The sequence below is a fragment of the Curcuma longa genome, chromosome 2, assembly GCF_044706935.1.
Source record: "Curcuma longa cultivar G26 ecotype Majalengka, Jawa Barat chromosome 2, ITB_CL_G26_1.1, whole genome shotgun sequence".
Classification (NCBI taxonomy): domain Eukaryota; kingdom Viridiplantae; phylum Streptophyta; class Magnoliopsida; order Zingiberales; family Zingiberaceae; genus Curcuma; species Curcuma longa.
In genome coordinates, this window is record NC_133862.1 from 9237345 (window position 1) to 9253285 (window position 15941).

The following is a 15941-nucleotide window of genomic DNA, read 5'->3' on the forward strand; positions in this document are numbered from 1 at the left end:
CAACGACAACGCTTTTTAAGCGTTGTCTTTGTTAACATCGACAACACCTTCGCAACGCAAAAAAAGCGTTGTAAATATTACAACGCTTTTTGCGACGCTTTAAAAACGTTGTTTTTAATAGGTATGACAACACATTTTACAACGGTTAAAAAGCGTTGTAATTTTGTTACAAATTGCTTGGGTTTTACAACGTTTTTAAAAGCGTTATCTTTTGATTTTTTTAGCAGTAAATAAGAAATAATATATTTTGTAAATACAAAATCATTGGCTACAAAATTTACTAAATCACATACAAAACATACAACTTATATTTACACAAAAATCATTCTTACAGCAGGTTCATAACACAAATTCATAACATACAGCAGGTCGATAACATACAACTTATACAAGTTCATAACACAAATTCAAGTTACAACTTCCAACATAGAAGCTCCATAATTAACAGCAACAGGTCCATGGAGTTTTGCATGTGTTCATGTTCCTGCATGTTCTGCTTCAGCTCATGGGACAAGTTCTGCTGCCCATGGAGTTTTGCTAGACTTGGATAGTAAGCTCTGGCAACAAAAAGCTAGTCTTTTAGTTTTCTCACCATTGATAGATATCCTTGGCAAATTGTTTGAACCTACAAAAACATAATATGCAGAAGCTTAATAAGAAAGCAAACTAAGAAGCAAAGAGTTGAAAGTATAACAGTTTGGTTTAATAACTGTAGTTAAGCTTATTTATGATATGGACAAAAGTAGCTAATAAATTAGAGCCATAAAATGAACTTTTCCAACAATATACCTTTCCCTCAGCAGCTGATTGCATCATTGCCTCTATCATTTTGTGAGAACTTCTAGCAATGTCCTGCATACCATCAACATTAGACGAATCCTTTAACCCATTTGGAGACCACTCACTTTCTTGGTCAATCCGTCTCTTGAATTCTTGCATCCTTTCTATGAGAGCTGCATGCTCATAGTTAGACCGTTCCCTTAATTGTTGTGCATAAGCCAGAACCTTTCAACAGACATGCAAATAAGAGTGGTATAATAATTTCAAATAATGTTATAACAAATATGAGCCTGGGATCAAATAATTAAATCTTAGTTGTGATTCAAATTTCAAGGATAATAGTAAGAATGTTGTGTAAGACTAAGAAGAATAGCGACCAACTTAGAAACATGGTTTGTTCAAAAGTTTAAAGTCTAGTAATTGAAGACTCCTAATCTTTAGAATCATAATTCCATCTACATAGCGACACATACCATAAGACAAGATATAAACAAAAAAGGAATGAATTTATCATCATTAGAAGAGTCCATTATTCAGTTCAAACCAAAGAACTGAATTAGCCCACATCAAATTCAAAACCAAACCAAATGAAAAATAGCAGTAGGACTAAGGGTTTAGTTTTGTTTGTCGGAACTCAGTTTTGTTTGCTTTTTATACAATACTCAAACAAATTCAATCTGGTTGGATTCAGATTGAGAAATGAATACCATAGTCATCATCTAGGAGTAGAATCCCATGCTTCATTTAATCACCATATCCGATAGCAAAATAGGAGTAATACACTCAATACCAGGTTGAAAATAGGAGTAATATCCGATAGCACATGGGAGGCTACCCACTGGAGACCGGTTTTCATAAATCTAAATTATTGGTCTCTCTAAATTAAATGTCTCAGCTATGCACTAAATTATTGGTAAATCTAAATTAAATGATTAATTAAGCTACAATGGGTGAAAAATGCCCTTAATCAGTTGTGTACTTAGGCGGATGAGTAAGATGGAAGAGGAGAGGGGGTATGTAAAGAAAATAATTCATAATAAAATTTATTCCTTTAAATCCATCATTCAAGTAAACAAGCCACGGGGCTACCTATTACTCTCAGTTACAGGAATGGACTAATTATTCCACCAACTAATAATTGATGCGTTACTTGTAGAAAAATAATGAACAAATCAATCTCAAGTTAAAGGAACTCAAAGATTAACCTGCAGGGAATTTTAAATTTTCTCATAACAGAAAAGAAAGGAGCTCATGTTTTGCTTCTTGTAATATTAGTTTAAACATTGAAAATCTTATCAAGAAAACAAAATGTGACTCAAAGAATAGAATCATAGAAAAGCAACAAAAGGATAAGAAAACACACCGTGCCTTTGTCAATATTTTTTGCAATTTCATCCTTAAGTTTATTATTTTCATCCAAATATGCTCTAAAGAGGGAGCTGTAAGACAAGGAATAAACAAATAATTACAATACGTGCAGAAGCAGAAAAGCATTGGCAAACTAACACAAAATAAACAACAAAGAACACTAGTTACAAAGGGATCAAGGAATATTAATAAAAAAAGGTATAGATACTGCACATTTGATTCAATGGAATAGTTAATCCATTCCCTATAAATTCTCATGGAATAAATATAAACTCTCATTAGAAAGGGTTAAAAATGAACTCAGGATACAAAAATTTCCATAAACTTGTTATTCTCTTATTATCCTTCTTTAACTATTCTTTACTCTCATTAAGGAATGCCCATTCCTACAGTATTCAATTCTTCAAATAATTTCTATTTCTACTCTATTCAATTTTCCAAGAAATCCCTATTTTGAATGTGCAAAACAGACCCAAGTGGGATAGGCGGGCTAGACAGATCAGGCAGGTAAGGTAAGCATAGCAAACTAAGCCGAATTGGATAGACTGAACAGGTTGGCCAAGCGCGTGGATGCATCAGGCGAACTATTGTCTATTTAGGGATATTTTATCAATGTGGAGACTTATTACTCGTCTATTACTTATAAAATTGCTATCAACCAAACATAGAAATGAAAATGATCCATCTATTATACTACATGAATCAAACTAGGAAATATATATTCATACTACATTCCTTATCAATTCAATCCCGCATCAATTCCATTCCGTGAACCAAGCATAGCACCAGTGCATAACTAGTGGAAAGCCTGGAATGAGGCATAGAATATTTAAAGATGGCATAACAGGATAATCTAAATCCACCAGTATGCCAGAAAATTAAGAAACCTTTGTTGTTAATTGCTCATGCAGTTGTGCCACCAAGTTTTCCTCTTTTTTTTTTTGTTAAATATCATTCAGCTATGCACTAAAAAAGTCTATCATTCTGATTATTGATCTCTCTCAAAAGCATTTTGAAGATTAACAACTTCTCCACCCCCCATATTTTGAAGATTAAGTACCTGTCGAGTAGAGATCTGATCATCCTTTGGCTGCACATATTCATGGCTTGGTGTGTGCTTGTCTAAAAATTGCCAATGAAGACTGCAACCTGCACACAAATGACAATACTGCACTATTTATTGCGTTGGAGTGAGGGACAAATGCTTGTTTAGGGATTAGGGATAAATGCTTGTTGATTGAAATCCTGCTTACCTCTGCTTGCCGCTGCAGGGGAGGAAATAGGGTTTAGGCGCTGGAGTGAGGGACGACGGGCCGGACGACTGAGCACAGGCGGGCGGACAGAGCACGGCCGGAGAGAGCGAGCGCGGCCAGGAGAGCGATCGTGGTCGGCGAGAGCGAGCGGGCCAGAGCGCGGGCGCCGGACAGAGCACGGCTGGGAGAGCGAGCGCGGGCCGTCGAGAGAGCGAGCGCGACCGAGAGAGCGAGCGCAGGCGGCCGAGCACGGGCAGGCGAGGGGCGGAGGCGAGCGGGAGAACGCCGGTCGCGAAGAGCGGGAGAACGCGCGGTCGGGAAAACCTAAAGGGCGTAACTTCGTACGGTAAAGCCGGATGGGAAGGGTTAAAGGCGGATGGGAAAAGAAAATTAAAGGAAGGTATTTTTAATAGCGGATGGGAAAAGAAAATCGCGGACTCGTCCGATAAAAAACTTGGATATAAACCCTCTAAACCCTCAACGACAACGGTCAACGACAATACTTTTTAAAAGCGTTGTCTTTGGCAAAAAAACCCGCTAAAAGACAACGTTTTCGACAACGGTTTTTTAAAAGTGTTGTGGTTGACCCAAAATCAACACTAATAGACAACGCTTTCTGAACAAACGTTGTCTTTTGGTTTTCAAAGACAACGGTTTTGACTAAAAACGTTGTAAATTGAAAAACCACAACGCTTTTGCTAAAAACCGTTGTCTTTGGGGCGTTGTCTATTAACATTTTTCTAGTAGTGTATTTTAGGGTATGAAATTTTTCATGTATTTCACCAGGTTATTTAAATATGGATAAAAGTTGGATAATGATTGAGAATCGGATTAGCCATGAATATATAAAAGGGTTAAATGAGTTCTTAAAGATGGCGGAGAATTATATGATAAGTTTGAATTTATCAAAAATTCATTGTCCATGTCGGCGGTGTGGCAATTTGTTTAAATATGAATTGGATTATGTTCGAGGACATCTTTATAGGTGGGGATTTGACAAATTATATAAAGTCTGGAATTTTCATGGAGAAGCTGCTACATCATCTGGTAATATAAGTATTGATAATGAAACTGCAAACGATTGTGATTTTGAAGACGATGATTTTGAAGACATGTTTACTGATTTAAGAAATGCACAAAATATCAACATCAGCGCACCTCAATTCGATGATATCCCTGCAAATATGAATCCAAATGATATGAGAGGAAGTTATACTTCAATGTTTGAAGCAGCAAAAAAAGAGTTGTACCACAATTGCACAAATTTTTCTATATTCAATTTTTTGGTGAAGTTAATGCATGTGAAGGTGTTAAATGGCTGGAGCAACAAATCTTTTGATATGCTACTTCAGTTATTGCAAGAGGCATTTCCCAAACCAAATGCAATTCCAAACTCTCATTATGAAGCAAAAAAATTGTTAAAAGAGTTGGGATTGACTTATGAGAAGATACATGTATGTAAGAATGATTGTATATTATTTTGGGGTGAGCACGAGAATAAGGATATCTGTCCAGTATGCAAGGAGTCTAGATACAAGTATGATGGGATGAATAAGAAAAAGAATGCTCAAAAAATTCTCCGATATTTTCCTATAAAGCCCAGATTGAAACGGTTGTTTATTTCAGAACATACAGCAAAAGATATGAGATGGCATAAAGAAAAGCGGGTTGAAACAGATGGTGTATTACGACATCCAGCTGATAGTGAATCATGGAAAGAATTTGACATGTCGCATGAAATATTTGCAAGTGATCCACGAAATATTCGGTTAGGGTTGGCTACTGATGGTTTTAATCCATTTGGAAACATGTCAAATGCTTATAGTATGTGGCCGGTTATACTTGTGAATTATAATTTACCACCATGGAAAATGATGAAGCCATCATACTTTATCATGTCTCTTTTAATTCCTGGACCTAAATCACCTGGAAAAGAGATAGATGTATACTTGCGACCTTTGATCAATGACCTGAAAGAGCTATGGGATGATGGGGTGGAAGCATATGATGCATCGACTGAACAAGTATTTCAATTACATGCTGCTGTGATGTGGACTATTCATGACTTTCCAGCATATGGAACAATATCCGGATGGAGCACAACAATAAAATAAGATAAAATTTATTTAAATATAAATGATGATATAATAGGAGATAGAGCTCAATGGCGTAAAAGGATCCATATAGCCGACCCCACTTAGTGGGATAAGGCTTGGTTGTTGTTGTTGTTGCTAAATATCAAACATTAATATTAATATGTTAATTTAGCAATGAAATTAATGACTAATTTAAATTTAGTCGTTAATTTTAACGATTGAATATAATTTCGATCATAAATTTAATGATCGATATTATTTCTATAACTAAATTAATGATCGAATTGAAAAAAATCAATCGTTAACCATATTTAGCTAATGACGGACTAAAATGGTTGGTAAATGTATTTATAGCGACGGAATCAATCGTTGTAAAATGATATTTTCTGGTCGTGTATAGAAGCCGCTTTGGTGACTTCTGTGGATCGCTTCCTATAGGCCAGATGGTGGCTGATCTCCTCCAACTCGATAAGAAACTCAAAGAATTAGTAGGTATTGAAGGAAAGATGGAGAAGTTCAAAGAGTTGTCGACAATAAAGGCCTACTGATCCAAGATGTTGAGCCCTGCCGTGAAGAACTTGCTAAGGATGCTCAAATACTTGATATAAATCTTGAATTCACTGCGTCAGTTCAACACTGAGATTTGTGACAAGAATGTGATTACAAGGGCAACTGCAATACTTACACATGCTCCGACAATTGATGATGAGTGGTTCACATCATTTTTTTTTTTTGATAGAATCATATACAAATCCATTGAGACATAATTAAGCATTTATTGTTGTGATGAATTGGAATCCTTTTGGACAACATCACCATCAATCAGTGTGCTAGAATATCTACTCTTTCACATATAGTCGTGAGATTGACCGTGTGAAACCGTTGGGATGATGAATTTTACCTTTTTACTGAAACTAGAATATCTACTCATATGCGCTATCCCCAACCTAATTAACGACCTTACCTAAATGGCTACGACATATCGGATCACTTCGTCAGTTAACGATCCACAACTGCATCCAATTAGGATAGCTTCCAAAGGGTCTTCAGGTGAGGCCCACGACATGGCAAGAAGATGCAAAAGAGCGACCGGCATTGCTCGATCATCTCACAAGTGCCACATATATTGCTATTTATCTAAGAGGTACAATTGAAATTAGTCAGTTAAAAATTCAAAGTTTGATTAAATGTTCTGCTAATTTGCTAATAATTAAGGTAATTATTGAGTTTTTTGTTAATTAGTAGAGTGATCAACTGCTCATGCTAATTTATTAATAATTTAGTTATCTCTTTCGTATTATATGATCACTTGCTCTTTGGAGTCAATGGAACAAGGTTGGAGAGGTAAGCTACAAAATCATTTAGTCAAATATAGTAGATGATGAGTCTCTCTCTCTCTCTATATATATATATATGGAAAATTGTAGTATTTTGTATTCGTTTGATGGATGACCTTCGATGTGATTTTTATTTTTATTTATTTGAAAATTGTTGAGAGTGTTCAAATTTGTCCACAGATACAAAATTGCAAAATTCCGTCCCTTTGGGCGTCGGTTGTGTTAAGTTTTGATAATTGTTTTTTTAAGATTTTAGATTATTCTTTTTATAATTTATTTTTAGAGTGAAGTGCGGTGCTGAAATGCTTAAAGGAACAATTATAAAGATCAAAATTTGAATTCCAATACACACGAATATTTTAAAAGTCTATTTTTGAATGCACATGGTACTTTGAATTTATAAATAAGGAGAAAAAGTTGTCCATCTAATATTAAAAAATAATAAAATAAAAATAGAAGATATGAAATTAACATTGTTTATCAACTCATATGTCATTTATTGATGATAAAGTCCATTAATAAAGCGAATATATAAAAGTTAAGAAATTAATGTAGAATTAGCTATAACAAAATAAGAGAGCAATTGATATACAAAACTCAAAACCCTAATCTATGTTGCAGAGCCTAAGTTTTGTGCTTCGAAGGTACCTAAAGTTCATCGATGAACAGAGACGGATGCATTTAAGTTTTGTGCTTCGAAGGTACCTAAAAGATATCTTTTCTTTCTATGTGAGCAGAGACGGATGCATTTAAGAGTTGTGGTGAGACATAACTTAGTTTTTTTACTATCTATATAAGTTTTATTAAGTATTATTTGTTTAACAAAATAAATAAATAAAAATTGAACATGAAATGAATGTACCAAATTAAAATTTGCTTGGAGTCAAACAAAATCCATCGAATAGGTGTAAAGATAAAAAGTATATTGATCCAAATTGAGTTGATTTTGATTAAGTTATAACCAAATCAAATTTAATTAAGTTAAATCGGTTCAATCGATTTAAAATTAATTTAAAAAATTTTTTAGAAAACTTAGGGCCATTTGGTTTGCAATTTTTTCCCTATTTTTCGTTTTCCATTTTCTATTTTTTAATTTTCATTTTATATTTCTGTTTTAATATTTTCTGATTTAGTTTTTAGAAAATAGAAAATATGTTTGGTATGATATACTATTTTATATTTTTTAGAAACATCTCCAAAATAAAAGCATAATTGGCACGCAAGACACATGTCTGTAAAAATCTATAATATAATAAGTAAACTGAAATTCATTTCAAAACTTTGACACGCAAGACATGTTGTCTGTACAAATCCAATCAAACGTAGTATATTTGGCAAAACCTAAGGCATATAACAAAATTTAACTTCAAAATAAAACTCAGAAACAAAAACAACCAATCATAACAACCATTCATAATAGAATCAAGAGCCACAAAAAGTTGAAACTAGACATTAACTAATTATAGATGATGCTCTACAAAATTATTCCACATATGACTTGCAATTTCATCATGTACGTATCCCATTTGAGCTATTTGGCTTGGATCAATTGGAATCGACTTTGATCACCAAAATCATCTTCAACTCCAGATATATATAAGCATATCATTAGAAGAGTATTTCATAAACAAATTATTCATTGCATGATGTCGACGTATAAAATTATGCACCACACAACATTCAACTGAAATTAATCTTTGCCTAGTAATTGGATAGTTTGACATATCTTTTAAAATTTGAAACCTTGGTTTGAGTACCACAATGTATCGCTCTATAATATTACGACATGTGCTATGCGAATAATTGAATAACTCTTCCTTCCCCCTTGGTCTACCTCGGCATCGATTATCTCTCAAGTGATATCGTCAACTTCAATATGGAACGAGAAACCTTGGCATATTTGGGTAACCAGAATCAACTAAATAAAATTGATCTGTGATAGTATTTCCATATTAATAATGTAAAACACAAACTCAAATGAATATACATAGAGAGTTTTTTTTATTACTTACCACCGCAAGATTTAGGAAAATTATTTTCATGCCTTGTCAATGCGTCTATAAATACCCTAGAATCATTTGCTGTCCCCTTCCAGCTCGTATATACAAATGTAAAAAGCATATCGAAGTCGCATGCAAGCATCACATTTTATGTAACAATAATCTTTCTACCACAAAAAAAATGTCTGAATTGATGTCGGTGTTCATGCTAATACGTGAGTCCTATCGATAGCTCCAAAATAATTCTAAAAATACACAATGTTTTAGTAAGAATATGTTATTCAGTTTCGGCCGCTTAAATTGGGATCAAATTGTTTTCTTCCTTCTCATCGTCGCCTTCTTCTCCCTATCCTCTCTTTCTCTCTCTCTCCGTGGAGGAGAGGAGGGAGGAGGTGTTCATGTTCGATTCCGATGCTCAGGTTATTTTTTTTCTTTCATCTCTAGGGATTTCCTTATGCCTCAATAAAAAATAAATTTAAGTTACACATGTGAGAAAATTATATTATAACAAAACCTTTTCTTCATTTTATTTTTTATTAATCCCATCAATTATTTACTATGTATACGGGGAACAAAGAGGTAAAACTATGTCACTGTAAAGCCATTACAACCTACGGCGAAGGGCCTCTCCCGGCGATGGCGGATCCCATGGCCGACGCCTTCTTCAACTTCTCTCTCGCGGTTTCAACCAATGTACTTGGATTCTTGGTTCTATTCTTCCCACTGTCTTCTCCTCTTCCAGCAGCCGGTGCCACTGCCATCCAACCTCGGGCCTAGTTCCGTAGCTCCTCCACTGCCTTCCTCAGCGTCACGTTCTCCGCTTGCATGGACTCCAACTCCCTCCTGACTGACGAACTTCTCTCTGGCAATTCGATGTCTTGTTCTTCGTTGGTACGACCACTTGCACTCCCGTGCTCAATCGAGATCTTGCTCATCACTAGGAGTGGTAATTTGTTGAGCTAAATGTCGCTGTCCGTTCTTCCGCCGATCACGACGTGGAGCTCCGGCGATATTGTCAACCCCCACTTGAACTTGAGGGAGATATGCGTCTGTATCGGGAGAACGGTGCTCACATGGTGACTTCATACCTGAACATGAGTCCATGAATCCCCTCTGCGACGTCATCTCTAGAGAAAAAAATCATTCGATTTCTTCTCAAAGTGATTCTCCACAATCGGTGCCTCAAATCTGTCGCCGTTCGTGGTTGGCTTGGCCGAGATGGCGGCGGCTGTCGTAGAAGTGATGGTCTTTTTGACAGTGAAGTCCCTGATTTGAGGTTTGAAGCACACAGAGAAGACTGGGTCAACTCCTCCAGGGCAAGCAAGGAGGCCGAACTCGTCGGCCATGGAAAAGAGGGCTCCTTTATCGGGGGAGCTGAGGGCGCCAAGGCTGGTCTTGAGGACGAGGGCGAAGGGGCGAAAGGTTCATTGGAGCGATAGGAGAGGCGGAGGGAGGGATCAAAGGTGAAGGCGGTGGAGAAAAGGAGTTGTGCGATCATGGTTAGGGTGTGCAGTGTTATTGTAGCCGCATTTTTCATGTTTTCTATTTGTTAGCCGCAGTTTCTATTTTTCACATAAAATGAAATTTTGTTATTTTTTGTTTTCTTAAAAAATGACTTCTCATTTTTCAGAGAATAAGATTGGAAAACACAAAGTAAACAGAATTTCTAGAAAATAAAAAAATAAAAATGGAAAAAGATCAAACCAAACACTACCTTATTCTCTCCTTTGTTTTCTTTTTATTCTTTTCCATGTATGTAGCCTCGCTCCCACTACCTCTGAGTAAGCCTTTATGCCCCATGCTCATTTTTTTCATCCCAACCGTAACTTAGATGTATTTATCTTCTCATTCTCTAACAACAGTTCTCTTTTCTCCTTCCTCTTCTCGAGAGGAATATCTCTCCTTCTTTCCTTTCTTTTATTATTTTTCAATTGGCCAATAGCAATCCCAAACCTTTTTCCTTTCAAATAGTTTTGCCTTTTTTTATCGTCAGAGCTAGTCAAGATCGTCAAAAAAGAGGTTAAAACTTCTATTTTGTTTTTCTTTTATCCTTGTAATTGAGCCAAATTGATTGACTATACTTATTTATATATTTGATTATTTGATTGTTGCTTTTGTACTTGTTTAGAGACAACATCAATCTGCTGTAAAAAAAAAGAAAGACATTGATATCCTGTTTTTTTAAGAAAAAAATTGTCAAATTAGTGAAAGCACTTTAATTCTTCCTATCTCTATAATGTAACATCAATCTTGTGAAAGTCTTCTAATTTCAATATCCAAATTCTTTCGCTTTCCTCTTCCAATGATGATCATTAGTCATCCATTTACTTATATTGAACGAGATCCTCTAAGGGCAAGGGTTCGAATCCTGGCGAAGTCAGGCAATACCCTCCTGCGTCGTAATCAATTGCACTTTCTCGATTTACCTCCTCACAGATGATCGTGGGGCCGACCGTGTGGGGCCGCTAAGGTGACGGATCCACCTTTTTGCAGAAGAGAATGAGATCCTCTAAATATGAGATTTTATCAATTAGATATATTGAAGTATTTAGGTACAAATTTAAAAGTCAAGATCATTGATTTAAAAAATAATAATTCTAAAAATTTTATTGGTCGGAGGATGACTTTATTGAAAATTACTTTCTCTCCAACTTTAATTCCTAGATTCGTCTGTAGATGGGAGATGTATTTAATTTACTGATAAATTATGAATATGTATTTTTTTAATTGTGTGGATAATTGTCATTCACTAGAATTGTTAAACGAGTCAACCTATAATGGGGCCGGACAATCCATCAATTTGGCAGGTTATAAAATTCTCAACCCAATCTAAGGTAGATTGCAAGTTAGGCGGACCAACCCGACCTGTCAAAAAATAAAAAATATAGAAAATATTGAAATCTTTAAGCTTAAATTGCGATTTAAATGAATCAAGAACTTTGAATTGCAACTTAGATGAGTCAAGTCCACTAGTTCATTGAATTTTCTATTTTAATTTTAAATTTTTTTTAAAAAATTAAGTTTTCTCAACTTGCTGGCCAATCCAAACTTGTCACGGGCCGATCCACGTGACTTACGGCCTAGGTGGGTCGATCGATCTGAACCCACATTAAAATAAATTAATAAAATTTTAACCCAACTCATTTAGATTGTTTAGTGGAGTAGGCCAATCCGACGAGCCCAAATTGATGACTCTATCTATCATTCAATCACTATGCGAGATGCATTTGCTACCAAGTAGATAGTAAAGTCATTCACTCCCTATGATACATAATATATATTGATTTTTAATGAAATAATATGAAAATTTTATAAAAATATATAAAATAAAAATATGAGAAAATGATAAAAGTATGATATTTTACTGAACCACGGACTTGATTTTGTATATTACCCAAACCGCATATCTCATTTTTTGAATTGACCAAATCACATATTATTTCCTTTCCCATAATACTCCTCTTCCTTTTCAATATTCCTCTGAATATAAAATAAACTCCAAAACACTTTATTTTTCCACTACAAAAAATTTAATCTCTCAGCTCTCATCTTTCATCTCCATCTCGATGATAATTTGAGACAAGACACGCCTCCTTTGCTTTTGCCCAACGGTGCAAAGAGACACGATAAGTTAGTGATAATTTGAGATCAAGATTAGAGATTTGGCTCGATTCATAAAGGACTCTAAGAATTAGTGATGTTTCTGATAGAGAATTGGAAGAAAGCGAACGACATGAAAGCCATGATGAGCTACGTCAAGGACATCGAGCTGCAACTTGGTTTGTCAGGCTCTAATGCGTCGGAGAAGCTAGTTACGATGGGCAGAAAATGAACGCTGAGCACTTCTGGAGGATGAAACTGACTTCCTCGATTCTTCACCAGAGGGCGACTCCTGTCGCAAAAATGTTAGTATGTCCCTGGTGGCGAAGTAAGTTTTTAATTTCAGATCAAAATTGTAAACTTTGTGTGTTTTAGGATGGTTCTATTTTTTGATCGGTAGTTATTTGATAAAATGTTAAGGCATACCTCAAGCTGGAGACCAAGGTAGACATTGCCTAGTTGTTTGTGAAGGTTAGAATGGATAAGACTCCTTACGCGAGGAAAATTCATCTCAAGGTTTATAAAGGGTACAAGAAATCCAAGGAGGCCTTAGATAACATATTCAAATGATTTTTTTTTGGATAAGTAAACGTGACTTAATTTGTATTTCTAAATAATTATTATTGTAAATTATTGATTCTCACTTCTTTTATAGGAGAAGTATCAAGAAAAGAAAATTGCAATGAATGTGAATGAATATGCTATCACTTACAAATACAAATTAAAGATGATGACTTAATTTGGTGGGAGAAATTCTTTTAGAATGAGTGTCATATACTACTTGAGGAGCTATTCTTTTTTTCTTGTGAATTAATATGAATATCTTTAGTTGTTGTTTACAGAATATTTATTCCTTCTTGCAAAAGACTAAAGAAAATGAAAGAATATAAAGTAAGAGACCTGGAATCAAGACATCAAGAAATCAATTAGTCATATAAAAAGATACAAATGGTTTGATCATTTACTTCATGGTATTAGTTGTTTTAATGGAGAAAGGAAAGATTGAAAGTGAATTTTAGATCACTTATTATTTATATTCAAAAAAGAAGTTAAAATTATGAAAAGAAAAATTATAAGATAAGTTGTTAAATGTTGTTCAATCATGCATTTAATCAAGAATATCATGTATATTGTATATAAGATGTGCTAACCTTATATGATATAATAAAATTATATTATATGTTCTTTTGTAACTTGTTAAAATTGAAATGTGCTGATCTGGCGAGATTATTTATTGATTACGTAGACGTCGGGTAAAAAAGAGTATGAGAAAAAAAGAGTAAATATTGTTAGTACGGATGGAATCAAAATATCTCCACAATGGCATGATATTGTCCACTTTGGGCCTAAGCCCTCATGGCTTTGTTTTTGGACTCTCCCCAAAATGTCTCATACCGATGGAGATACTTTCCATCCTTTTAACCCCATGATCTTTTTCATGTGCTTTAGATGTGGGACTATGTTTAATTTGCACCCTTGCAACCCAACAATCCCCCCTCAAACAAAGGACCACAGGCCCCCCTCAACATCGTTTTTTGATGTCTGAATCCTCGACCCACCAGGACTTTTTGCCCCTCGATCCACCCGACCTACTAGGACTTCCCACCTAGCCGTAACTAGGACTTTTTGCCCCTTGGTCTACCCGACCTACTAGGACTTCCCACCTAGTCGCAATTAGGACTTTTTGCCCCTTGGTCCACCTGACCTACTAGGACTTCCCACCTAGTCGCAACTATGACTTTTTGCCCCTCGGTCCACCCGACCTACTAGGACTTCTCACCTGGTGTCTGGTCCTCTTGATTCAGACACGGGAGCACCCACTTCCTTTGTTTTAAGGTTCAAACCACATTGTTAGATCTGGATTATGGCTCATCTGGCGGTTAGTCAGGTGAAGAGCGGTCTCGCTCTGATACCACTTGTTAGTACCGATGGAATCAAAATATCTCCACAATGGCATGATATTGTCCACTTTGGACCTAACTCTCATGGCTTTGTTCTTGGACTCTCCCCAAAAGACCTCATACCAATGGAGATATTTTCCATCCTTTTAACCCCATGATCTTTTCCATGTGCTTTAGATATGAGACTATGTTTGCACCTTTGCAATCCAACAAATATAAGTATCAGTTAATTGTCGAGTGTCATTTCAAGAGCCCGAATAAATCCCTGATCTTCTTCAGTCTCGGTATGCTTCCTTAAGCATGCGCCGACCTCCTACTTCGGTCTCGATATGCTTCCTTAAGTATGCGCCGACCTCCTACTTCAGTCTTGGTATATTTTCTTAATTAAGTATGTGCTGAGCTTATACTTCGGTCTTGGTATGTTTCCTTAATCAGGTGTCGATCTCATACTTCGGTCTCGGTATGCTTCCTTAAGCATGTGCCGACCTCATACTTCGGTCTTGGTATGCTTTCTTAAGCATGCGCCGATCTCATACTTCAATTTCGGTATGGTTCCTTAAGCATGTGCCAACCTCATACTTCGGTCTCGGTATGCTTCCTTAAGCATGCGACGATCTCATACTTCGGTCTCGCTATGCTTTCTTAAGCATGTGCCGACCTTATACTTCGGTCTCGGTATGCTTCCTTAATTAAGCATATGCCAACCTCATACTTTGGTCTTAGTACACCTCTTGCATCAAGCACCGACCTCATGACTTGATCTTAGCATGCCTCCTGCATCAAGTGTTGATCTCATGACTTGATCTTGACACTGGGCGCGTGATTCTCGCCTGGAAACAGAGTCATCACATTTAAACCAAGAAACACGGAACCAATTCTCCGAAAAAATAGGAACACATTCTCAAATACATGGAAACTGATGGAATCTTTCTAAAGGAAAAGGTATGTCAGAATATTTCTCAAACGGTTGATAATATTTCGGAGGTCAACTACTATAAAAAGGTAACTTATGCCCATGGATACAGGTACATACACACAAACCCGAACTTCCCCATGCTATAAAACTCTTTTGCATCGAATCCTAACTTCAGTGTCGGAGTGGTTTGCCAAGATTCACCCCTGGTGCCATTCTAACCCTTTTTTTAGTACTTTTGCAGGCCTCTTCTTCTTCTTCCGCAATCTCATCACAGAAGCGTACATGTCGGCAGTCCTTGAACTAGCGTTGGAACCATCCATATCGTATTGGCCGGAACATGTGCCATTGAAGATGTTTCTTCTTATTGTTATATGACAGAAAAAGAAAATTATCAACTTGAGATATATTATATATTTATTTATTATAAATTGATATTTGGTACGTTATAAATAATTTTATTTTTTATTTGAGAAATATTTTATCTTAATATATATATTAAATTATTCTTTTAAATTTATTAATAAAGTTAATTATTTTTAATAATATTTATATAAAAATTATTTTTTAAAAGTAATATTTAATTAAAAATATTAAAGTCTAAATAATTTTTTCACACTCCAAACACTAACTTCATTCTCCATAATAGAATGATATTCCCTATTTTAGATTTAAATTCTCATTTTATTTTGA

General features: G+C 35.5%; 1 protein-coding gene and 1 pseudogene across 1 annotated transcript; one reads left to right on the plus strand and one right to left on the minus strand.

The window, feature by feature from the left end:
• The first annotated feature begins 4273 nt into the window (after nt 1-4273).
• Nucleotides 4274-5515, plus strand: LOC141821554 (uncharacterized). Its single transcript, XM_074708945.1, has one exon. It carries the CDS (start codon nt 4274-4276, stop codon nt 5513-5515), a length of 1242 nt encoding a protein of 413 aa, XP_074565046.1.
• Nucleotides 5516-9607: 4092 nt separating this feature from the next.
• LOC141821556 (uncharacterized) lies at nt 9608-10332 on the minus strand (annotated as a pseudogene).
• Between the last annotated feature and the right edge of the window lie 5609 nt (nt 10333-15941).